This window comes from Festucalex cinctus, chromosome 20, assembly GCF_051991245.1.
Source record: "Festucalex cinctus isolate MCC-2025b chromosome 20, RoL_Fcin_1.0, whole genome shotgun sequence".
In the NCBI taxonomy this organism is placed as follows: Eukaryota; Metazoa; Chordata; class Actinopteri; order Syngnathiformes; family Syngnathidae; genus Festucalex; species Festucalex cinctus.
This window is the reverse complement of record NC_135430.1, coordinates 9404832-9431400: the sequence shown is the minus strand read 5'-3', so window position 1 is coordinate 9431400 and position 26569 is coordinate 9404832. Positions and strand designations below refer to the sequence as shown.

The window sequence follows — 26569 nt, the reverse complement described above, 5'->3', positions numbered from 1 at the left end:
AAAAACGCCTTACTATACATGATCGTTTTTTTCCCAAAATAAAACGCCTTACTATACATGGTCGTTTTTTTTCCAAAAATAAAACGCCTTACTATACATGGTCGTTTTTTTCCAAAAATAAAACGCCTTACTATACATGGTCGTTTTTTTCCAAAAATAATAACGCCTAACTATACATGGTCGTTTTTTTCCAAAAATAAAACGCCTTACTATACATGGTCGTTTTTTTCAAAAAATAAAAACGCCTTACTATACATGGTCGTTTTTTTCCAAAAATAAAACGCCTTACTATACATGGTCGTTTTTTTCAAAAAATAAAAACGCCTTACTATACATGATCGTTTTTTTCCCAAAATAAAACGCCTTACTATACATGGTCGTTTTTTTTCCAAAAATAAAACGCCTTACTATACATGGTCGTTTTTTTCCAAAAATAAAAACGCCTTACTATACATGGTCGTTTTTTTCCCAAAATAAAACGCCTTACTATACATGGTCGTTTTTTCTTCCAAAAATAAAAACGCCTTACTATACATGGTCGTTTTTTTCCAAAAATATAATGCCTTACTATACATGGTCCTTTTTTCCCCCCAAAATAAAATGCCTTACTATACATGGTCGTTTTTTTTCCAAAAATAAAACGCCTTACTATACATGGTCGTTTTTTTTCCAAAAATAAAAACGCCTTACTATACATGGTCCTTTTTTCCCCCCAAAATAAAATGCCTTACTATACATGGTCGTTTTTTTACAAAAATAAAACGCCTTACTATACATGGTCGTTTTTTTTTCAAAAATAAAACGCCTTACTATACATGGTCGTTTTTTTTCAAAAATAAAACGCCTTACGATACATGGTTGTTTTTTTCCAAAAATAAAAACACCTTAATATACATGGTCGTTTTTTTTCCAAAAATAAAAACACCTTACTATACATGGTCGTTTTTTTTCAAAAAATAAAACGCCTTACTATACATGGTCGTTTTTTTCCAAAAATAAAACGGCTTACTATACATGGTCGTTTTTTTCCAAAAATAAAACGCCTTACTATACATGGTCGTTTTTTTCCAAAAATAAAACGCCTTACTATACATGGTCGTTTTTTTTCCAAAAATAAAAACGCCTTACTATACATGGTCGTTTTTTTTTCCAAAAATAAAACGCCTTACTATACATGGTCCTTTTTTCCCCCCAAAATAAAATGCCTTACTATACATGGTCGTTTTTTTTCCAAAAATAAAACGCCTTACTATACATGGTCGTTTTTTTCCAAAAATAAAACGCCTTACTATATATGGTCGTTTTTTTCCAAAAATAAAACGCCTTACTATACATGGTCGTTTTTTTTCCAAAAATAAAACGCCTTACTATACATGGTCGTTTTTCCCCCCCAAAATAAAATGCCTTACTATACATGGTCGTTTTTTTCCAAAAATAAAACGCCTTACTATACATGGTCGTTTTTTCCCCCCAAAATAAAATGCCTTACTATACATGGTCGTTTTTTTCAAAAAAGTAAAAACGCCTTACTATACATGGTCGTTTTTTTTTCCAAAAATAAAACGCCTTACTATACATGGTCGTTTTTTCCCCCCAAAATAAAATGCCTTACTATACATGGTCGTTTTTTTCCAAAAATAAAACGCCTTACTATACATGGTCGTTTTTTTTCCAAAAATAAAACGCCTTACTATACATGGTCGTTTTTTTACAAAAATAAAACGCCTTACTATACATGGTCGTTTTTTCCCCCCAAAATAAAATGCCTTACTATACATGGTCGTTTTTTTACAAAAATAAAACGCCTTACTATACATGGTCGTTTTTTCCCCCCAAAATAAAATGCCTTACTATACATGGTCGTTTTTTTCAAAAAAGTAAAAACGCCTTACTATACATGGTCGTTTTTTTTTCCAAAAATAAAACGCCTTACTATACATGGTCGTTTTTTCCCCCCAAAATAAAATGCCTTACTATACATGGTCGTTTTTTTCCAAAAATAAAACGCCTTACTATACATGGTCGTTTTTTCCCCCCAAAATAAAATGCCTTACTATACATGGTCGTTTTTTTCCAAAAATAAAACGCCTTACTATACATGGTCATTTTATTCCAAAAATAAAACGCCTTACTATACATGGTCGTTTTTTTTCCAAAAATAAAACGCCTTACTATACATGGTCGTTTTTTTCAAAAAATAAAACGCCTAACTATACATGGTCGTTTTTTTCCAAAAATAAAACGCCTTACTATACATGGTCGTTTTTTTTCCAAAAATAAAACGCCTTACTATACATGGTCGTTTTTTTCCAAAAATAATAACGCCTAACTATACATGGTCGTTTTTTTCCAAAAATAAAACGCCTTACTATACATGGTCCTTTTTTCCCCCCAAAATAAAATGCCTTACTATACATGGTCGTTTTTTTTCCAAAAATAAAACGCCTTACTATACATGGTCGTTTTTTTCCAAAAATAAAACGCCTTACTATATATGGTCGTTTTTTTCCAAAAATAAAACGCCTTACTATACATGGTCGTTTTTTTTCCAAAAATAAAACGCCTTACTATACATGGTCGTTTTTTTCCAAAAATAAAACGCCTTACTATACATGGTCGTTTTTTTCAAAAAATAAAAACGCCTTACTATACATGGTCGTTTTTTTCCAAAAATAAAACGCCTTACTATACATGGTCGTTTTTTTCAAAAAATAAAAACGCCTTACTATACATGATCGTTTTTTTCCCAAAATAAAACGCCTTACTATACATGGTCGTTTTTTTTCCAAAAATAAAACGCCTTACTATACATGGTCGTTTTTTTCCAAAAATAAAAACGCCTTACTATACATGGTCGTTTTTTTCCCAAAATAAAACGCCTTACTATACATGGTCGTTTTTTCTTCCAAAAATAAAAACGCCTTACTATACATGGTCGTTTTTTTCCAAAAATATAATGGCTTACTATACATGGTCCTTTTTTCCCCCCAAAATAAAATGCCTTACTATACATGGTCGTTTTTTTTCCAAAAATAAAACGCCTTACTATACATGGTCGTTTTTTTTCCAAAAATAAAAACGCCTTACTATACATGGTCCTTTTTTCCCCCCAAAATAAAATGCCTTACTATACATGGTCGTTTTTTTACAAAAATAAAACGCCTTACTATACATGGTCATTTTTTTTCCAAAAATAAAACGCCTTACTATACATGGTCGTTTTTTTTTCAAAAATAAAACGCCTTACTATACATGGTCGTTTTTTTTCAAAAATAAAACGCCTTACGATACATGGTTGTTTTTTTCCAAAAATAAAAACACCTTAATATACATGGTCGTTTTTTTTCCAAAAATAAAAACACCTTACTATACATGGTCGTTTTTTTTCAAAAAATAAAACGCCTTACTATACATGGTCGTTTTTTTCCAAAAATAAAACGGCTTACTATACATGGTCGTTTTTTTCCAAAAATAAAACGCCTTACTATACATGGTCGTTTTTTTCCAAAAATAAAACGCCTTACTATACATGGTCGTTTTTTTTCCAAAAATAAAAACGCCTTACTATACATGGTCGTTTTTTTTTCCAAAAATAAAACGCCTTACTATACATGGTCCTTTTTTCCCCCCAAAATAAAATGCCTTACTATACATGGTCGTTTTTTTTCCAAAAATAAAACGCCTTACTATACATGGTCGTTTTTTTCCAAAAATAAAACGCCTTACTATATATGGTCGTTTTTTTCCAAAAATAAAACGCCTTACTATACATGGTCGTTTTTTTTCCAAAAATAAAACGCCTTACTATACATGGTCGTTTTTCCCCCCCAAAATAAAATGCCTTACTATACATGGTCGTTTTTTTCCAAAAATAAAACGCCTTACTATACATGGTCGTTTTTTCCCCCCAAAATAAAATGCCTTACTATACATGGTCGTTTTTTTCAAAAAAGTAAAAACGCCTTACTATACATGGTCGTTTTTTTTTCCAAAAATAAAACGCCTTACTATACATGGTCGTTTTTTCCCCCCAAAATAAAATGCCTTACTATACATGGTCGTTTTTTTCCAAAAATAAAACGCCTTACTATACATGGTCGTTTTTTCCCCCCAAAATAAAATGCCTTACTATACATGGTCGCTTTTTTCCAAAAATAAAACACCTTACTATACATGGTCGTTTTTTCCCCCCAAAATAAAATGCCTTACTATACATGGTAGTTTTTTTCAAAAAATAAAAACGCCTTACTATACATGGTCGTTTTTTTCAAAAAATAAAAACGCCTTACTATACATGGTTGTTTTTTTTCCAAAAATAAAACGCCTTACTATACATGGTCGTTTTTTTCCAAAAATAAAACGCCTTACTATACATGGTCGTTTTTTTCCCAAAAATAAAACGCCTTACTATACACGGTACTTTTTTCACACAAAAATAAAACGCCTTACTATACATGGTCGTTTTTTTCCCAAAAATAAAACGCCTTACTATACATGGTCGTTTTTTTCCAAAAATAAAATGCCTTACTATACATGGTCGTTTTTTTTCCAAAAATAAAACGCCTTACTATACATGGTCGTTTTTTTCCAAAAATAAAACGCCTTACTATACATGGTCGTTTTTTTTCCAAAAATAAAACGCCTTACTATACATGGTCCTTTTTTCCCCCCAAAATAAAATGCCTTACTATACATGGTAGTTTTTTTTCCAAAAATAAAACGCCTTACTATACATGGTCGTTTTTTTCCAAAAATAAAACGCCTTACTATATATGGTCGTTTTTTTCCAAAAATAAAACGCCTTACTATACATGGTCGTTTTTTTTCCAAAAATAAAACGCCTTACTATACATGGTCGTTTTTTTCCAAAAATAAAACGCCTTACTATACATGGTCGTTTTTTCACCACAAAATAAAATGCCTTACTATACATGGTCGTTTTTTTCCAAAAATAAAACGCCTTACTATACATGGTCGTTTTTTCCCCCCAAAATAAAATGCCTTACTATACATGGTAGTTTTTTTCCAAAAATAAAACGCCTTACTATACATGGTCGTTTTTTTCAAAAAATAAAAACGCCTTACTATACATGGTCGTTTTTTTTTTCCCAAAATAAAACGCCTTACTATACATGGTCGTTTTTTTTCCAAAAATAAAACGCCTTACTATACATGGTCGTTTTTTTCCAAAAATAAAACGCCTTACTATACATGGTCGTTTTTTTCCCAAAAATAAAACGCCTTACTATACACGGTCCTTTTTTCCCCAAAAAATAAAACGCCTTACAATACATGGTCGTTTTTTTCCAAAAATAAAACGCCTTACTATACATGGTCGTTTTTTTTCCAAAAATAAAACGCCTTACTATACATGGTCGTTTTTTTTCCCAAAAATAAAACGCCTTACTATACATGGTCGTTTTTTTCCAAAAATAAAACGCCTTACTATACATGGTCGTTTTTTTTCAAAAATAAAACGCCTTACTATACATGGTTGTTTTTTTCCAAAAATAAAAACACCTTACTATACATGGTCGGTTTTTTTTCCAAAAATAAAAACACCTTAGTATACATGGTCGTTTTTTTTCCAAAAATAAAACGCCTTACTATACATGGTCGTTTTTTTCCAAAAATAAAACGGCTTACTATACATGGTCGTTTTTTTCCAAAAATAAAACGCCTTACTATACATGGTCGTTTTTTTCCAAAAATAAAACGCCTTACTATACATGGTCGTTTTTTTTCAAAAAATAAAACGCCTTACTATACATGGTCGTTTTTTTCCAAAAATAAAACGCCTTACTATACATGGTCGTTTTTTTCCAAAAATAAAACGGCTTACTATACATGGTCGTTTTTTTCCAAAAATAAAACGCCTTACTATACATGGTCGTTTTTTTCCAAAAATAAAACGCCTTACTATACATGGTCGTTTTTTTTCAAAAAATAAAACGCCTTACTATACATGGTCGTTTTTTTCCAAAAATAAAACGCCTTACTATACATAGTCGTTTTTTTTCAAAAAATAAAACGCCTTACTATACATGGTCGTTTTTTTTTCAAAAATAAAACGCCTTACTATACATGGTCGTTTTTTTTCAAAAATAAAACGCCTTACGATACATGGTTGTTTTTTTCCAAAAATAAAAACACCTTACTATACATGGTCGTTTTTTTTCCAAAAATAAAAACACCTTACTATACATGGTCGTTTTTTTTCCAAAAATAAAACGCCTTACTATACATGGTCGTTTTTTTCCAAAAATAAAACGGCTTACTATACATGGTCGTTTTTTTCCAAAAATAAAACGCCTTACTATACATGGTCGTTTTTTTCCAAAAATAAAAACACCTTAATATACATGGTCGTTTTTTTTCCAAAAATAAAAACACCTTACTATACATGGTCGTTTTTTTTCCAAAAATAAAACGCCTTACTATACATGGTCGTTTTTTTCCAAAAATAAAACGGCTTACTATACATGGTCGTTTTTTTCCAAAAATAAAACGCCTTACTATACATGGTCGTTTTTTTCCAAAAATAAAACGCCTTACTATACATGGTCGTTTTTTTTCCAAAAATAAAACGCCTTACTATACATGGTCGTTTTTTTCCAAAAATAAAACGCCTTACTATATATGGTCGTTTTTTTCCAAAAATAAAACGCCTTACTATACATGGTCGTTTTTTTTCCAAAAATAAAACGCCTTACTATACATGGTCGTTTTTTTCCAAAAATAAAACGCCTTACTATACATGGTCGTTTTTTCCCCCCAAAATAAAATGCCTTACTATACATGGTCGTTTTTTTCCAAAAATAAAACGCCTTACTATACATGGTCGTTTTTTCCCCCCAAAACAAAATGCCTTACTATACATGGTCGTTTTTTTCAAAAAATAAAAACGCCTTACTATACATGGTCGTTTTTTTTTCCAAAAATAAAACGCCTTACTATACATGGTCGTTTTTTTCCAAAAATAAAACGCCTTACTATACATGGTCGTTTTTTTTCAAAAAATAAAAACGCCTTACTATACATGGTCGTTTTTTTTTCCAAAAATAAAACGCCTTACTATACATGGTCGTTTTTTTCCAAAAATAAAACGCCTTACTATACATGGTCGTTTTTTTCCAAAAATAAAACGCCTTACTATACATGGTCGTTTTTTTTCCAAAAATAAAACGCCTTACTATACATGGTCGTTTTTTTCCAAAAATAAAACGCCTTACTATACATGGTCGTTTTTTTCCCAAAAATAAAACGCCTTACTATACACGGTCCTTTTTTCCCCCAAAAATAAAACGCCTTACTATACATGGTCGTTTTTTTCCAAAAATAAAACGCCTTACTATACATGGTCGTTTTTTTTCAAAAATAAAACGCCTTACGATACATGGTTGTTTTTTTTCCAAAAATAAAAACACCTTACTATACATGGTCGTTTTTTTTTCCAAAAATAAAAACACCTTAGTATACATGGTCGTTTTTTTTCCAAAAATAAAACGCCTTACTATACATGGTCGTTTTTTTCCAAAAATAAAACGGCTTACTATACATGGTCGTTTTTTTCCAAAAATAAAACGCCTTACTATACATGGTCGTTTTTTTCCAAAAATAAAACGCCTTACTATACATGGTCGTTTTTTTTCCAAAAATAAAAACGCCTTACTATACATGGTCGTTTTTTTTCCAAAAATAAAAACGCCTTACTATACATGGTCGTTTTTTTTCCAAAAATAAAATGCCTTACTATACATGGTCGTTTTTTTTCCAAAAATAAAACGCCTTACTATACATGGTCGTTTTTTTCCAAAAATAAAACGCCTTACTATATATGGTCGTTTTTTTCAAAAAATAAAAACGCCTTAATATACATGGTCGTTTTTTTTCCAAAAATAAAACGCCTTACTATACATGGTCGTTTTTTTCAAAAAATAAAAACGCCTTAATATACATGGTCGTTTTTTTTCCAAAAATAAAACGCCTTACTATACATGGTCGTTTTTTTCCAAAAATAAAAACGCCTTACTATACATGGTCGTTTTTTTTTCCAAAAATAAAGAGCCTTACTATACATGGTCGTTTTTTTTCAACAAATAAAAACGCCTTACTATACATGGTCGTTTTTTTCCAAAAATAAAAACGCCTTACTATACATGGTCGTTTTTTTTCCAAAAATAAAACGCCTTACTATACATGGTCCTTTTTTCCCCCCAAAATAAAATGCCTTACTATACATGGTCGTTTTTTTACAAAAATAAAACGCCTTACTATACATGGTCGTTTTTTTTCCCAAAAATAAAACGCCTTACTATACATGGTTGTTTTTTTTTCAAAAAATAAAACGCCTTACTATACATGGTCGTTTTTTTTCCAAAAAAAAAACGCCTTACTATACATGGTCGTTTTTTTCAAAAAATAAAAACGCCTTACTATACATGGTCGTTTTTTCCCCCCAAAATAAAACGCCTTACTATACATGGTCGTTTTTTTCCAAAAATAAAACGCCTAACTATACATGGTCGTTTTTTTCCAAAAATAAAAACGGCTTACTATACATGGTCGTTTTTTTTCCAAAAATAAAACGCCTTACTATACATGGTCCTTTTTTCCCCCCAAAATAAAACGCCTTACTATACATGGTCGTTTTTTTTCCAAAAATAAAACGCCTTACTATACATGGTCGTTTTTTTCCAAAAATAAAACGCCTAACTATACATGGTCGTTTTTTTCCAAAAATAAAAACGGCTTACTATACATGGTCGTTTTTTTTCCAAAAATAAAACGCCTTACTATACATGGTCCTTTTTTCCCCCCAAAATAAAACGCCTTACTATACATGGTCGTTTTTTTTCCAAAAATAAAACGCCTTACTATACATGGTCCTTTTTTCCCCCCAAAATAAAACGCCTTACTATACATGGTCGTTTTTTTTCCAAAAATAAAACGCCTTACTATACATGGTCGTTTTTTTTCCAAAAATAAAACGCCTTACTATACATGGTCGTTTTTTTTCCAAAAATAAAACGCCTTACTATACATGGTCGTTTTTTTCCAAAAATAAAACGCCTTACTATACATGGTCGTTTTTTTCCAAAAATAAAACGCCTTACTATACATGGTCGTTTTTTTCCAAAAATAAAACGCCTTACTATACATGGTCGGTTTTTTTTCCAAAAATAAAAACGCCTTACTATACATGGTCGTTTTTTTTTCAAAAAATAAAAACGCCTTACTATACATGGTTGTTTTTTTCAAAAAATAAAAACGCCTTACTATACACGGCCCTTTTTTCCCCCCAAAATAAAATGCCTTACTATACATGGTCGTTTTTTTTCCAAAAATAAAAAGCCTTACTACACATGGTCGTTTTTTTCCAAAAATAAAACGCCTTACTATACATGGTCGTTTTTTTCCAAAAATAAAACGCCTTACTATACATGGTCGTTTTTTTCCAAAAATAAAACGCCTTACTATACATGGTCGTTTTTTTTCCCAAAAATAAAACGCCTTATTATACATGGTCGTTTTTTTCCAAAAATAAAACGCCTTACTATACATGGTCGTTTTTTTTCCAAAAATAAAACGCCTTACTATACATGGTCGTTTTTTTCCAAAAATAAAACGCCTTACTATACATGGTCGTTTTTTTCCCAAAAATAAAACGCCTTACTATACACGGTCCTTTTTTCCCCAAAAAATAAAACGCCTTACTATACATGGTCGTTTTTTTCCAAAAATAAAACGCCTTACTATACATGGTCGTTTTTTTTCAAAAAATAAAACGCCTTACTATACATTGTCGTTTTTTTTCCCAAAAATAAAACGCCTTACTATACATGGTCGTTTTTTTCCAAAAATAAAACGCCTTACTATACATAGTCGTTTTTTTTCAAAAAATAAAACGCCTTACTATACATGGTCGTTTTTTTTCAACAAATAAAAACGCCTTACTATACATGGTCGTTTTTTTCCAAAAATAAAAACGCCTTACTATACATGGTCGTTTTTTTTCCAAAAATAAAACGCCTTACTATACATGGTCCTTTTTTCCCCCCAAAATAAAATGCCTTACTATACATGGTCGTTTTTTTACAAAAATAAAACGCCTTACTATACATGGTCGTTTTTTTTCCCAAAAATAAAACGCCTTACTATACATGGTTGTTTTTTTTCAAAAAATAAAACGCCTTACTATACATGGTCGTTTTTTTTCCAAAAATAAAACGCCTTACTATACATGGTCGTTTTTTTCAAAAAATAAAAACGCCTTACTATACATGGTCGTTTTTTCCCCCCAAAATAAAATGCCTTACTATACATGGCCGTTTTTTTTCCAAAAATAAAACGCCTAACTATACATGGTCGTTTTTTTCCAAAAATAAAACGCCTAACTATACATGGTCGTTTTTTTCCAAAAATAAAAACGGCTTACTATACATGGTCGGTTTTTTTCCAAAAATAAAACGCCTTACTATACATGGTCCTTTTTTCCCCCCAAAATAAAACGCCTTACTATACATGGTCGTTTTTTTTCCAAAAATAAACCGCCTTACTATACATGGTCGTTTTTTTTCCAAAAATAAAACGCCTTACTATACATGGTCGTTTTTTTCCCAAAATAAAACGCCTTACTATACATGGTCGTTTTTTTCCAAAAATAAAACGCCTTACTATACATGGTCGTTTTTTTTTCCAAAAATAAAAACGCCTTACTATACATGGTCGTTTTTTTTTCCAAAAATAAAAACGCCTTACTATACATGGTCGTTTTTTTTCCAAAAATAAAACGCCTTACTATACATGGTCCTTTTTTCCCCAAAAAATAAAATGCCTTACTATACATGGTCGTTTTTTTCCAAAAATAAAACGCCTTACTATACATGGTCGTTTTTTTTTCCAAAAATAAAACGCCTTACTATACATGGTCGTTTTTTTCCAAAAATAAAACGCCTTACTATACATGGTCGTTTTTTTCAAAAAATAAAAACGCCTTACTATACATGGTCGTTTTTTTCCCAAAAATAAAACGCCTTACTATACATGGTCGTTTTTTTCCAAAAATAAAACGCCTTACTATACATGGTCGTTTTTTTCCCAAAAATAAAACGCCTTACTATACATGGTCGTTTTTTTCCAAAAATAAAACGCCTTACTATACATGGTCGTTTTTTTTCCCAAAAATAAAACGCCTTACTATACATGGTTGTTTTTTTTCAAAAAATAAAACGCCTTACTATACATGGTCGTTTTTTTTCCAAAAATAAAACGCCTTACTATACATGGTCGTTTTTTTCAAAAAATAAAAACGCCTTACTATACATGGTCGTTTTTTCCCCCCAAAATAAAATGCCTTACTATACATGGCCGTTTTTTTTCCAAAAATAAAACGCCTTACTATACATGGTCGTTTTTTTCAAAAAATAAAAACGCCTTACTATACATGGTCGTTTTTTCCCCCCAAAATAAAATGCCTTACTATACATGGCCGTTTTTTTTCCAAAAATAAAACGCCTAACTATACATGGTCGTTTTTTTCCAAAAATAAAACGCCTAACTATACATGGTCGTTTTTTTCCAAAAATAAAAACGGCTTACTATACATGGTCGGTTTTTTTCCAAAAATAAAACGCCTTACTATACATGGTCCTTTTTTCCCCCCAAAATAAAACGCCTTACTATACATGGTCGTTTTTTTTCCAAAAATAAACCGCCTTACTATACATGGTCGTTTTTTTCCAAAAATAAAACGCCTTACTATACATGGTCGTTTTTTTCCAAAAATAAAACGCCTTACTATACATGGTCGTTTTTTTCCAAAAATAAAACGCCTTACTATACATGGTCGTTTTTTTTTCCAAAAATAAAAACGCCTTACTATACATGGTCGTTTTTTTTTCCAAAAATAAAAACGCCTTACTATACATGGTCGTTTTTTTTCCAAAAATAAAACGCCTTACTATACATGGTCCTTTTTTCCCCCAAAAATAAAATGCCTTACTATACATGGTCGTTTTTTTCCAAAAATAAAACGCCTTACTATACATGGTCGTTTTTTTTTCCAAAAATAAAACGCCTTACTATACATGGTCGTTTTTTTCCAAAAATAAAACGCCTTACTATACATGGTCGTTTTTTTCAAAAAATAAAAACGCCTTACTATACATGGTCGTTTTTTTCCCAAAAATAAAACGCCTTACTATACATGGTCGTTTTTTTCCAAAAATAAAACGCCTTACTATACATGGTCGTTTTTTTCCAAAAATAAAACGCCTTACTATACATGGTCGTTTTTTTCCAAAAATAAAACGCCTTACTATACATGGTCGTTTTTTTCCCAAAAATAAAACGCCTTACTATACATGGTCGTTTTTTTTCCAAAAATAAAACGCCTTACTATACATGGTCCTTTTTTCCCCCCAAAATAAAATGCCTTACGAAACATGGTCTTTTTTTTACAAAAATAAAACACCTTACTATACATGGTCGTTTTTTTCCCCAAAAATAAAACGCCTTACTATACATGGTCATTTTTTTTCCAAAAATAAAAACGCCTTACTATACATGGTCCTTTTTTTTCCAAAAATAAAACGCCTTACATTACATGGTCGTTTTTTTTCAAAAATAAAACGCCTTACTATACATGGTTGTTTTTTTCCAAAAATAAAACGCCTTACTATACATGGTCGTTTTTTTCCAAAAATAAAACGCCTTACTATACATGGTCGTTTTTTTCCCAAAAATAAAACGCCTTACTATACATGGTCCTTTTTTTTCCTAAAATAAAACGCCTTACTATACATGGTCGTTTTTTTTCAAAAATAAAACGCCTTACTATACATGGTCGGTTTTTTTTCCAAAAATAAAACGCCTTACTATACACGGTCCTTTTTTCCCCCCAAAATAAAACGCCTTACTATACATGGTCGTTTTTTTTCAAAAATAAAACGCCTTACTATACATGGTCGTTTTTTTCCAAAAATGATAACGCCTAACTATACATGGTCGTTTTTTTCCAAAAATAAAAACGCCTTACTATACATGGTCGTTTTTTTCCCAAAAATAAAACGCCTTACTATACATGGCCTTTTTTTTCAAAAAATAAAAACGCCTTACTATACATGGTCGTTTTTTTTTTCCAAAAATAAAACGCCTTACTATACACGGTCCTTTTTTCCCCCCAAAATAAAATGCCTTACTATACATGGTCGTTTTTTTTCCAAAAATAAAACGCCTTACTATACATGGTCGTTTTTTTCCAAAAATAAAACGCCTTACTATACATGGTCGTTTTTTTTCCAAAAATAAAACGCCTTACTATACATGGTCGTTTTTTTCAAAAAATAAAAACGCCTTACTATACATGGTCGTTTTTTCCCCCCAAAATAAAATGCCTTACTATACATGGTCGTTTTTTTCCAAAAATAAAACGCCTTACTATACACGGTCCTTTTTTCCCCCCCAAAATAAAACGCCTTACTATACATGGTCGTTTTTTTTCCAAAAAATAAAACGCCTTACTATACATGGTCGTTTTTTTTCCAAAAAATAAAACGCCTTACTATACATGGTCGTTTTTTTTCCAAAAAATAAAACGCCTTACTATACATGGTCGTTTTTTCCCCCCAAAATAAAATGCCTTACTATACATGGTCGTTTTTTTCCAAAAATAAAACGCCTTACTATACACGGTCCTTTTTTCCCCCCCAAAATAAAACGCCTTACTATACATGGTCGTTTTTTTCAAAAAATAAAAACGCCTTACTATACATGGTCGTTTTTTTTTCCAAAAATAAAACGCCTTACTATACACGGTCCTTTTTTCCCCCCCAAAATAAAACGCCTTACTATACATGGTCGTTTTTTTTCCAAAAAATAAAACGCCTTACTATACATGGTCGTTTTTTTTCCAAAAATAAAACGCCTTACTATACATGGTCGTTTTTTTCCAAAAATAAAACGCCTTACTATACATGGTCGTTTTTTTCCCAAAAATAAAACGCCTTACTATACATGGTCGTTTTTTTCCAAAAATAAAACGCCTTACTATACATGGTCGTTTTTTTCCAAAAATAAAACGCCTTACTATACATGGTCGTTTTTTTTCAAAAATAAAACGCCTTACAATACATGGTTGTTTTTTTCCAAAAATAAAACGCCTTACTATACATGGTCGTTTTTTTCCAAAAATAAAAACGCCTTACTATACATGGTCGTTTTTTTCAAAAAATAAAAACGCCTTAATATACATGGTCGTTTTTTTTCCAAAAATAAAACGCCTTACTATACATGGTCGTTTTTTTCCAAAAATAAAAACGCCTTACTATACATGGTCGTTTTTTTTCCAAAAATAAAGAGCCTTACTATACATGGTCGTTTTTTTTCAACAAATAAAAACGCCTTACTATACATGGTCGTTTTTTTCCAAAAATAAAAACGCCTTACTATACATGGTCGTTTTTTTTCCAAAAATAAAACGCCTTACTATACATGGTCCTTTTTTCCCCCCAAAATAAAATGCCTTACTATACATGGTCGTTTTTTTTCCCAAAAATAAAACGCCTTACTATACATGGTTGTTTTTTTTTCAAAAAATAAAACGCCTTACTATACATGGTCGTTTTTTTTCCAAAAATAAAACGCCTTACTATACATGGTCGTTTTTTTCAAAAAATAAAACGCCTTACTATACATGGTTGTTTTTTTTTCAAAAAATAAAACGCCTTACTATACATGGTTGTTTTTTTTTTCAAAAAATAAAACGCCTTACTATACATGGTCGTTTTTTTCAAAAAATAAAAACGCCTTACTATACATGGTCGTTTTTTCCCCCCAAAATAAAATGCCTTACTATACATGGTCGTTTTTTTTCCAAAAATAAAACGCCTAACTATACATGGTCGTTTTTTTCCAAAAATAAAACGCCTAACTATACATGATAGTTTTTTTCAAAAAATAAAACGCCTTACTATACATGGTCGTTTTTTCCCCCCAAAATAAAATGCCTTACTATACATGGTCGTTTTTTTTCCAAAAATAAAACGCCTAACTATACATGGTCGTTTTTTTCAAAAAATAAAAACGCCTTACTATACATGGTCGTTTTTTCCCCCCAAAATAAAATGCCTTACTATACATGGTCGTTTTTTTTCCAAAAATAAAACGCCTAACTATACATGGTCGTTTTTTTCCAAAAATAAAACGCCTAACTATACATGGTCGTTTTTTTCCAAAAATAAAACGCCTTACTATACATGGTCGTTTTTTTCAAAAAATAAAAACGCCTTACTATACATGGTCCTTTTTTCCCCCCAAAATAAAACGCCTTACTATACATGGTCGTTTTTTTTCCAAAAATAAAACGCCTTACTATACATGGTCGTTTTTTTCAAAAAATAAAAACGCCTTACTATACATGGTCCTTTTTTCCCCCCAAAATAAAACGCCTTACTATACATGGTCGTTTTTTTTCCAAAAATAAAACGCCTTACTATACATGGTAGTTTTTTTCCAAAAATAAAACGCCTTACTATACATGGTCGTTTTTTTTCCAAAAATAAAAACGCCTTACTATACATGGTCGTTTTTTTTCCAAAAATAAAACGCCTTACTATACATGGTCGTTTTTTTCCAACAATAAAACGCCTTACTATACATGGTCGTTTTTTTCCAACAATAAAACGCCTTACTATACATGGTCGTTTTTTTTTCCAAAAATAAAACGCCTTACTATACATGGTCGTTTTTTTCCAAAAATAAAACGCCTTACTATACATGGTCGTTTTTTTCCAAAAATAAAAACGCCTTACTATACATGGTCGTTTTTTTTCCAAAAATAAAACGCCTTACTATACATGGTCCTTTTTTCCCCCCAAAATAAAATGCCTTACTATACATGGTCTTTTTTTTACAAAAATAAAACGCCTTACTATACATGGTCGTTTTTTTCCCCAAAAATAAAACGCCTTACTATACATGGTCATTTTTTTTCCAAAAATAAAACGCCTTACTATACATGGTCGTTTTTTTTCAAAAAATAAAAACGCCTTACTATACATGGTCCTTTTTTTTCCAAAAATAAAACGCCTTACATTACATGGTCGTTTTTTTTCAAAAATAAAACGCCTTACGCGTTTTATTTTGGGGGAAAAAAACGACCATGTATAGTAAGGCGTTTTATTTTTGGAAAAAAACGACCATGTATAGTAAGGCGTTTTATTTTTGGAAAAAAAACGACCATGTATAGTAAGGCGTTTTATTTTTGGAAAAAAACGACCATGTATAGTATGGCGTTTTATTTTTGGAAAAAAAACGACCATGTATAGTATGGCGTTTTATTTATTTTTTTAATAACGACCATGTATAGTAAGGCTTTTTATTTAAAAAAAAAAAAAAAAAAAAACACAAAAAAACGACCATGTATTGTAAGGTATTTTATTTTGGTAAAAAAAATGACCATGTATAGTAAGGCGTTTTATTTTTGTAAAAAAAAACGACCATGTATAGTTAGGCGTTTTTATTTTTGGAAAAAAACGACCATGTATAGTAAGGCGTTTTATTTTTGGGAAAAAAACGACCATGTATAGTAAGGCGTTTTTATTTTTGGAAAAAAACGACCATGTATAGTAAGGCGTTTTATTTTTTGAAAAAAACGACCATGTATAGTAAGGCGTTTTATTTTGGGGGAAAAAAACGACCATGTATAGTAAGGCGTTTTATTTTTGGAAAAAAACGACCATGTATAGTAAGGCGTTTTATTTTTGGAAAAAAAACGACCATGTATAGTAAGGCATTTTATTTTTGGAAAAAAACGACCATGTATAGTAAGGCGTTTTATTTTGGGGGAAAAAAACGACCATGTATAGTAAGGCGTTTTATTTTGGGGGAAAAAAACGACCATGTATACTAAGGCGTTTTATTTTTGGAAAAAAAACGACCATGTATAGTAAGGCGTTTTATTTTTGGAAAAAAAACGACCATGTATAGTAAGGCGTTTTATTGTTGGAAAAAAACGACCATGTATAGTAAGGCGTTTTATTTTTGGAAAAAAAACGACCATGTATAGTAAGGCGTTTTATTTTGGGGGAAAAAAACGACCATGTATAGAAAGGCATTTTATTTTTAGAAAAAAAACGACCATGTATAGTAAGGCGTTTTATTTTTGGAAAAAAACGACCATGTATAGTAAGGCATTTTATTTTTAGAAAAAAAACGACCATGTATAGTAAGGCGTTTTATTTTTGTCAAAAAAAAAACAACCATGTATAGTAAGGCGTTTTATTTTTGGGAAAAAAAACGACCATGTATATTAAGGCGTTTTATTTTTGGAAAAAAAACGACCATGTATAGTAAGGCGTTTTTATTTTTGGGAAAAAACGACCATGTATTGTAAGGCGTTTTATTGTTGGAAAAAAACGACCATGTATAGTAAGGCGTTTTATTTTTGGAAAAAAACGACCATGTATAGTAAGGCGTTTTATTTTGGGGGGAAAAAACGACCATGTATAGAAAGGCATTTTATTTTTAGAAAAAAAACCGACCATGTATAGTAAGGCGTTTTATTTTTGGAAAAAAAAGGACCATGTATAGTAAGGCGTTTTTATTTTTTGAAAAAAAAGGACCATGTATAGTAAGGCGTTTTATTTTTGGGAAAAAAAACGACCATGTATAGTAAGGCGTTTTATTTTTGGAAAAAAACTACCATGTATAGTAAGGCGTTTTATTTTTGGGAAAAAAACGACCATGTATAGTAAGGCGTTTTTATTTTTTGAAAAAAACGACCATGTATAGTAAGGCGTTTTATTTTTTGAAAAAAACGACCATGTATAGTAAGGCGTTTTATTTTGGGGGAAAAAAACGACCATGTATAGTAAGGCGTTTTATTTTTGGAAAAAAACGACCATGTATAGTAAGGCGTTTTATTTTTGGAAAAAAAACGACCATGTATAGTAAGGCGTTTTATTTTTGGAAAAAAACGACCATGTATAGTAAGGCGTTTTATTTTGGGGGAAAAAAACGACCATGTATAGTAAGGCGTTTTATTTTGGGGGAAAAAAACGACCATGTATACTAAGGCGTTTTATTTTTGGAAAAAAAACGACCATGTATAGTAAGGCGTTTTATTTTTGGAAAAAAAACGACCATGTATAGTAAGGCGTTTTATTGTTGGAAAAAAACGACCATGTATAGTAAGGCGTTTTATTTTTGGAAAAAAAACGACCATGTATAGTAAGGCGTTTTATTTTTTGAAAAAAAACGACCATGTATAGTAAGGCGTTTTATTTTGGGGGAAAAAAACGACCATGTATAGAAAGGCATTTTATTTTTAGAAAAAAAACGACCATGTATAGTAAGGCGTTTTATTTTTGGAAAAAAACGACCATGTATAGTAAGGCATTTTATTTTTAGAAAAAAAACGACCATGTATAGTAAGGCGTTTTATTTTTGTCAAAAAAAAAACAACCATGTATAGTAAGGCGTTTTATTTTTGGGAAAAAAAACGACCATGTATATTAAGGCGTTTTATTTTTGGAAAAAAAACGACCATGTATAGTAAGGCGTTTTTATTTTTGGGAAAAAACGACCATGTATTGTAAGGCGTTTTATTGTTGGAAAAAAACGACCATGTATAGTAAGGCGTTTTATTTTTGGAAAAAAACGACCATGTATAGTAAGGCGTTTTATTTTTGGAAAAAAACGACCATGTATAGTAAGGCGTTTTATTTTGGGGGGAAAAAACGACCATGTATAGAAAGGCATTTTATTTTTAGAAAAAAAAACGACCATGTATAGTAAGGCGTTTTATTTTTGGAAAAAAAAGGACCATGTATAGTAAGGCGTTTTTATTTTTTGAAAAAAAAGGACCATGTATAGTAAGGCGTTTTATTTTTGGGAAAAAAAACGACCATGTATAGTAAGGCGTTTTATTTTTGGAAAAAAACTACCATGTATAGTAAGGCGTTTTATTTTTGGAAAAAAACGACCATGTATAGTAAGGCGTTTTATTTTTGAAAAAAAAAACAACCATGTATAGTAAGGCGTTTTATTTTTGGAAAAAAAACGACCATGTATAGTAAGACGTTTTTATTTTTTGAAAAAAACGACCATGTATAGTAAGGCGTTTTATTTTGGGGGGAAAAAACGACCATGTATAGAAAGGCATTTTATTTTTTGAAAAAAAACGACCATGTATAATAAGGCGTTTTATTTTTGGAAAAAAAAGGACCATGTATAGTAAGGCGTTTTATTTTTGGAAAAAAACGACCATGTATAGTAAGGCGTTTTATTTTTGGAAAAAAACGACCATGTATAGTAAGGCGGTTTATTTTTGGAAAAAAAACGACCATGTATAGTAAGGCGTTTTATTTTTGTAAAAAAAAAGACCATGTATAGTAAGGCATTTTATTTTGGGGGGAAAAAAGGACCATGTATAGTAAGGCGTTTTATTTTTGGGAAAAAACGACCATGTATAGTAAGGCGTTTTATTTTTGGAAAAAAAACGACCATGTATAGTAAGGCGTTTTATTTTTGGAAAAAAAACGACCATGTATAGTAAGGCGTTTTATTTAACCCCCCCCCCCCAAAAAAAACACAAAAAACAACCTTTTATAGCAAGGCGTTTTATTTAAACAAAAAAAAACACACACACACACAAAAAAAACAACCATGGAAAGTAAGGCGTTTTATTTAAAAAAAAAAAAAAAAAAAAAACAACACGCGAAAAACGACCATGTACAGTAAGGAGTTTTATTTTATTTTTTTTAAAAACACACAAAAAAAAACGACCATGTATATTAAGCTGTTTTATTTTAAAAAAACAAAAAAAAACAAACAAAACGACCATGTATAGTCAGGCGTTTTATTAAAAAAAAGAAGAAAAAAAAACACAAAAAAAACGACCATGTATAGTAAGGCGTTTTATTTAAAAAAACAACAACACACACACACAAAAAAAAAGACCATGTATAGTAAGGCGTTTTATTTTTGGAAAAAAACGACCATGTATAGTAAGGCGTTTTATTTTTGGAAAAAAACGACCATGTATAGTATGGCGTTTTATTTATTTTTTTTAATAACGACCATGTATAGTAAGGCTTTTTATTTAAAAAAAAAAAAAAAAAAAAACACACAAAAAAAAACGACCATGTATTGTAAGGTGTTTTATTTTGGTAAAAAAAAATGACCATGTATAGTAAGGCGTTTTATTTTGGGGGGAAAAAACGACCATGTATAGAAAGGCATTTTATTTTTTGAAAAAAAACGACCATGTATAATAAGGCGTTTTATTTTTGGAAAAAAAAGGACCATGTATAGTAAGGCGTTTTATTTTTGGAAAAAAACGACCATGTATAGTAAGGCGTTTTATTTTTGGAAAAAAACAACCATGTATAGTAAGGCGTTTTATTTTTGAAAAAAAACGACCATGTATAGTAAGGCGTTTTATTTTTGGGGAAAAAAACGACCATGTATAGTAAGGCGTTTTATTTTTGGGGAAAAAAACGACCATGTATAGTAAGGAGTTTTATTTAAAAAAAAAAAAAAAACACACGAGAAACGACCATGTATAGTAAGGCGTTTTATTTTTGGAAAAAAAACGACCATGTATAGTAAGGCGTTTTATTTTTGGGAAAAAAACGACCATGTATAGTAAGGCGTTTTATTTTTGGAAAAAAAACGACCATGTATAGTAAGGCGTTTTATTTAACCCCCCCCCCAAAAAAAAACACAAAAAACAACCTTTTATAGTAAGGCATTTTATTTAAACAAAAAAAACCACACACACACAAAAAAAAAACAACCATGGAAAGTAAGGCGTTTTATTTTTGTAAAAAAAACGACCATGTATAGTTAGGCGTTATTATTTTTGGAAAAAAACGACCATGTATAGTAAGGCGTTTTTATTTTTGGAAAAAAATGACCATGTATAGTAAGGCGTTTCATTTTTGGAAAAAAACCGACCATGTATAGTAAGGCGTTTTTATTTTTGGAAAAAAACGACCATGTATAGTAAGGCGTTTTATTTTTTGAAAAAAACGACCATGTATAGTAAGGCGTTTTATTTTGGGGGAAAAAAACGACCATGTATAGTAAGGCGTTTTATTTTTGGAAAAAAACGACCATGTATAGTAAGGCGTTTTATTTTTGGAAAAAAAACGACCATGTATAGTAAGGCGTTTTATTTTTGGAAAAAAACGACCATGTATAGTAAGGCGTTTTATTTTGGGGGAAAAAAACGACCATGTATAGTAAGGCGTTTTATTTTGGGGGAAAAAAACGACCATGTATAGTAAGGCGTTTTATTTTTTGAAAAAAAACGACCATGTATAGTAAGGCGTTTTATTTTTGGAAAAAAACGACCATGTATAGTAAGGCGTTTTATTTTTGGAAAAAAAACGACCATGTATAGTAAGGCGTTTTATTTTTGGAAAAAAAACGACCATGTATAGTAATAAGGCGTTTTATTTTTGGGGAAAAAAACGACCATGTATAGTAAGGCATTTTATTTTTAGAAAAAAAACGACCATGTATAGTAAGGCGTTTTATTTTTGGAAAAAAACGACCATGTATAGTAAGGCATTTTATTTTTAGAAAAAAAACGACCATGTATAGTAAGGCGTTTCATTTTTGTCAAAAAAAACAACCATGTATAGTAAGGCGTTTTATTTTTGGAAAAAAAAACGACCATGTATAGTAAGGCGTTTTTATTTTTGGGAAAAAACGACCATGTATAGTAAGGCGTTTTTATTGTTGGAAAAAAACGACCATGTATAGTAAGGCGTTTTATTTTTGGAAAAAAAACGACCATGTATAGTAAGGCGTTTTATTTTTGGAAAAAAACGACCATGTATAGTAAGGCGTTTTTATTTTTTGGAAAAAAACGACCATGTATAATAAGGCGTTTTATTTTTGGAAAAAAACGACCATGTATAGTAAGGCGTTTTATTTTTGGAAAAAAACGACCATGTATAGTAAGGCGTTTTATTTTTGGAAAAAAACGACCATGTATAGTAAGGCGTTTTTATTTTTTGAAAAAAAACGACCATGTATAGTAAGGCGTTTTATTTTTTGAAAAAAACGACCATGTATAGTAAGGTGTTTTATTTTGGGGGGAAAAAACGACCATGTATAGAAAGGCATTTTATTTTTAGAAAAAAAACGACCATGTATAGTAAGGCGTTTTATTTTTGGAAAAAAAACGACCATGTATAGTAAGGCGTTTTTATTTTTTGAAAAAAAACGACCATGTATAATAAGGCGTTTTATTTTTGGAAAAAAACAACCATGTATAGTAAGGCGTTTTATTTTTGAAAAAAAACGACCATGTATAGTAAGGCGTTTTATTTTTGGAAAAAAAACGACCATGTATAGTAAGCGTTTTATTTTTGGAAAAAAAAACGACCATGTATAGTAAGGCGTTTTATTTTTGGAAAAAAACGACCATGTATAGTAAGGCGTTTTATTTTTGGAAAAAAAACAACCATGTATAGTAAGGCGTTTTATTTTTGGAAAAAAAACGACCATGTATAGTAAGGCGTTTTTATTTTTTGAAAAAAACGACCATGTATAGTAAGGCGTTTTATTTTTTGAAAAAAACGACCATGTATAGTAAGGCGTTTTATTTTGGGGGGAAAAAACGACCATGTATAGAAAGGCATTTTATTTTTAGAAAAAAACCGACCATGTAAAATAAAAATAACACACAAAAAAAACGACCATGGATAGTAAGGCGTTTTATTTTTGTAAAAAAAACGACCATGTATAGTAAGGCGTTTTATTTTTCAAAGAAAAAAGGACCATGTATTGTTAGGCGTTTTATTTTTGTAAAAAAAAAACGACCATGTATAGTAAGTCGTTTTATTTAAAAAAAGAAAAGAAATAAAACACGCAAAAAAAACGACCATGTATAGTAAGGCGTTTTATTTTTGTCAAAAAAAACAACCATATATAGTAAGGCGTTTGATTTAAAAAAAAAAAAACACGCGAAAAACGACCATGTATAGTAAGGCGTTTTATTTAAAAAAAAAATAATACATACAAAAAAAAACGTTTTATTGTTGGAAAAAAACGACCATGTATAGTAAGGCGTTTTATTTTTGTAAAAAAAAAAAGACCATGTATAGTAAGGCGTTTTATTTAAAAAAAAAAAACACAAAAAAAACGACCATGTATAGTAAGGCATTTTCTTTTTTTTAAAAAACGACCATGTATAGTAAGGCTTTATTTTTGTAAAAAAAAAACGACCATGTATAGTAAGGCGTTTTATTTAAAAAAAAAAAAAAAAAAACACACAAAAAAAAAACGACCATGTATCGTAAGGCGTTTTATTTTTGTAAAAAAAACGACCATGTATAGTAAGGCGTTTTATAAAAAAAAAAAAAAAAAAAAAAAAAAAACACACAAAAAACGACCATGTATAGTAAGGCGTTTTATTTTTCAAAGAAAAAGACCATATATAGTAGGGGTGTGAATTGCCTCGTACCTGACGATTCGATTCGTATCACGATTCACAGGTCACGATTCGATTCGATACCGATTAATCCCGATACGAATTTATAAGTCGATTGTTGCGATTTTTTTTCATTCAAATTTAGAAAATACTAATCAGTAAGCTTGTAGAGTGTAAGATTTATATGAAAATGTATTATTTATCTGAAATTTCAGTCTTATAGAGGTTGTAATCTGTTTCATGTTTAAACAGCATTAAAATAAAACATTAAGCCTTAATGTTCCGTTCATATAACATTCTTCCATGCTTAAGGTGTGAATCCTAAAAAAATAAAAAAATAAAAAATAAAAAATAAAATAAAAATAAAAAATAAATTGATTTTGCCTATTATTGAATCGATTCGAGAATCGCGCTATGTAGTATCGCGATATATCGCCGAATCGATTTTTTTAACACCCCTAATATATAGTAAGGCGTTTAATTAAAAAACAACAAAAAAAACGACCATGTATAAGTAAGGCATTTTATTTATTTATTTTTTAAATGACCATGTATAGTAAGGCGTTTTATTTTTTTTAAAAACGACCATGCATAGTAAGGCTTTTTATAAAAACAAAACAAAACAAAACAAAAAAACGACCATGTATAGTAAGGCGTTTTAGTTTTTTTTAAAAAACGACTATGTATAGTAAGGCGTTTTATTTTATTTTATTTTTTTTACAAAACGACCATGTATCGTAAGGCGTTTTATGTTTTTTTTAAAATAACGACCATGTTTCGTAGGGCATTTTATTTTTGTAAAAAAAAAAACAACCATGTATAGTTAGGCGTTTTATTTTTGTAAAAAAAAAAAACGACCATGTATAGTCAGACATTTTATTTAAAAAACAAAAAACAAAAAAAACAAAACCAAAAAAAAAGACCATGTATAGTAAGTCATTTTATTTTATTTTTTTAAACGAACATGTATAGTCAGGCGTTTTTTTGTTTGTGTTTTTTTGCTTATTTTGATGCGTGGAAAAATGTTATTCTTTAATTAGATAATACAAATGTCATTTCTTCAGGTACACCTTAAATATCGCAATAATATCCATATCGCTATATTCAGCAACTTCATTGCATATCGCATGATTTTCCAATATCGTGCAGCTCTAATAAATATACCTATAATATATTGATCATTGGTGTGCACCCACAGGTCAAAGAGTGTGCGTAGGCGGGGCCTGGCGGGCGTGCTACAAGATGGCGCACTTCCAGCACGTGTCCAGCCGCGTCGACTTCATGGAGGCGGAGCTCGCGTGCCGCGTGGACGGCGGCGAGCTGGCTAGCATACGGACGCCGCAGGAGCAAAAACACATCCAGAAGCTACTCGAGGTCGCGCCTTTGTCACCGCCATTATCATCATCGTCATCATCATCATCATCATCGCACCTTCATCACTAGAAACATCAATTAGGAATGGGCGAGTGCCGCGAGTACCAATAGGTCGCTTGCACATCGTAATGCATCATGGGAGTTTTTCCTTCGGGCGCCATATTGGGTGTCCACCGGTTCACAAGGTACACTCGCGAGTTACACGGTAGAGCTTATCAACCTGATGTAATTTTCGCAGTATTTTCACGATTTACCGGAAGATCAAAAACAACGATACAGGCAGAAGGTGTCTCTGTGTGGCGGGATTGATCCTAATTACGTCCTGACCAAGGGTGATTTTTTTTTTTTTGACGGAGAAAGCTTGCTGGCCAAATGTGACTTCTCTGGACATTTTTCACTACCTCGTGTTGACAACATGCTTCATAACACGCCAACAAATCCCTGGAGGCTTACAATTATTTTGTAAGCGGGTGGATACAGAGTGTAAACTTTAACATCGCATCAGAAGAAACTGTTGCTGTTGCACGTAAGTAAACCACATGGTGTTGGTAATTCTGCACACAAAAATGTTGATTTGTTCTCAGGCTTCCTGTTATCATTGTGTTTACATGCACAGCTAGGTTTACCTGATGTGGTTTTTCTAACAATTTTATAACAGGCAAATATGGCAGAGCGTATAAGAATAAAAAGTAACTGCACAGCCTCCCCGTGGCTTAATTAAATTTAATGCTACCCTTTCACTAGTTACATGTTACTTAATCAACTTATTCTAAATGGTTAAGGTTAACCACTCTCAGAGGACGTATTTTTAGTTTCAGTTTCCAGTACAATAAAACGTGTTCATGGTAACTACTGAGCATACTGACAGCTTTTCTTATGATCTCACGGTTAAGGAGGCTGTCACAACACCCAATTTCTGTCTGGTGCCAGATGGCAACAATTCCCATCACTTGTCACGGCAACACCAATATTATTACCAGGTATGTATGGCTTTACTTTTTGTAGTTTCTTATTTAATTCTATGTTTCAAATTTTCATTACAATGTTTGTAATATTTTCAGATTCAGGCACAGATGAGTTTAACTGGACGGGACTTCTGCGACTTTGTGGTGTGGACAAAGTGTGATTGAGCGAGTCCACCCAGATAGCTCGTTTTGGCCAGCTGGAAAAGCCAGAGTTTTTTTTTCCCAAAGTCCCCTCCTTACCTGAACTGCTCGGGAGAGCATTTACTAGATCAGCAGTGGACTTCCAGTGTTCCTGCTCAGCCGCTGTCACCTACCACTTGCTCATGTACTTCAAAGATGCGGAATAAAGTAGTTTTTTGTGCTGCAGCAGATTGTAAAATCAAATGATATCACTTGAAGTGTGCCAATCTAGACTGCCAAAAGGACAGTGGTTTTGTGACAAGTGTGAAACAAGGATTATTGGGAAAACTCTGTAACACAGTACTGGTACTTGTCTTACATTAAACAAATTTAAAAGAGAGCAACTTTTTCCTCTGTACATAGCATAATGAAAGTCATTGCGTACCCCATCAACATTACATCATACCGTCATCTCAGGATGGTAGGCACCTGTGCTAAAATAAACTACATTAATTAACAGTTCAATTTTTAACCCTGAAATTACTACATCTAATCATTATTCACTTCATTTTTTGTGCTTTTAGAAATAATAGAGATTTATGCCATTACTTTAAGAGGGACCATATTGCACATTGAGTCAAATCCTGTCATTTGTATTATG

The 26569-nt window shown here is 31.0% G+C and overlaps 1 protein-coding gene across 1 annotated transcript in view; it reads left to right on the top strand.

Moving 5' to 3' along the window:
- Positions 1 to 26569, top strand: part of LOC144009615 (chondrolectin-like) — a 72746-nt gene that overhangs the window by 43022 nt on the left and 3155 nt on the right. The window contains exon 2 of the mRNA XM_077509439.1: positions 24648 to 24823. Within this exon, the coding sequence (XP_077365565.1) occupies positions 24648 to 24823 (176 nt within the window). The remainder of the gene's footprint in view (positions 1 to 24647; positions 24824 to 26569) is intronic.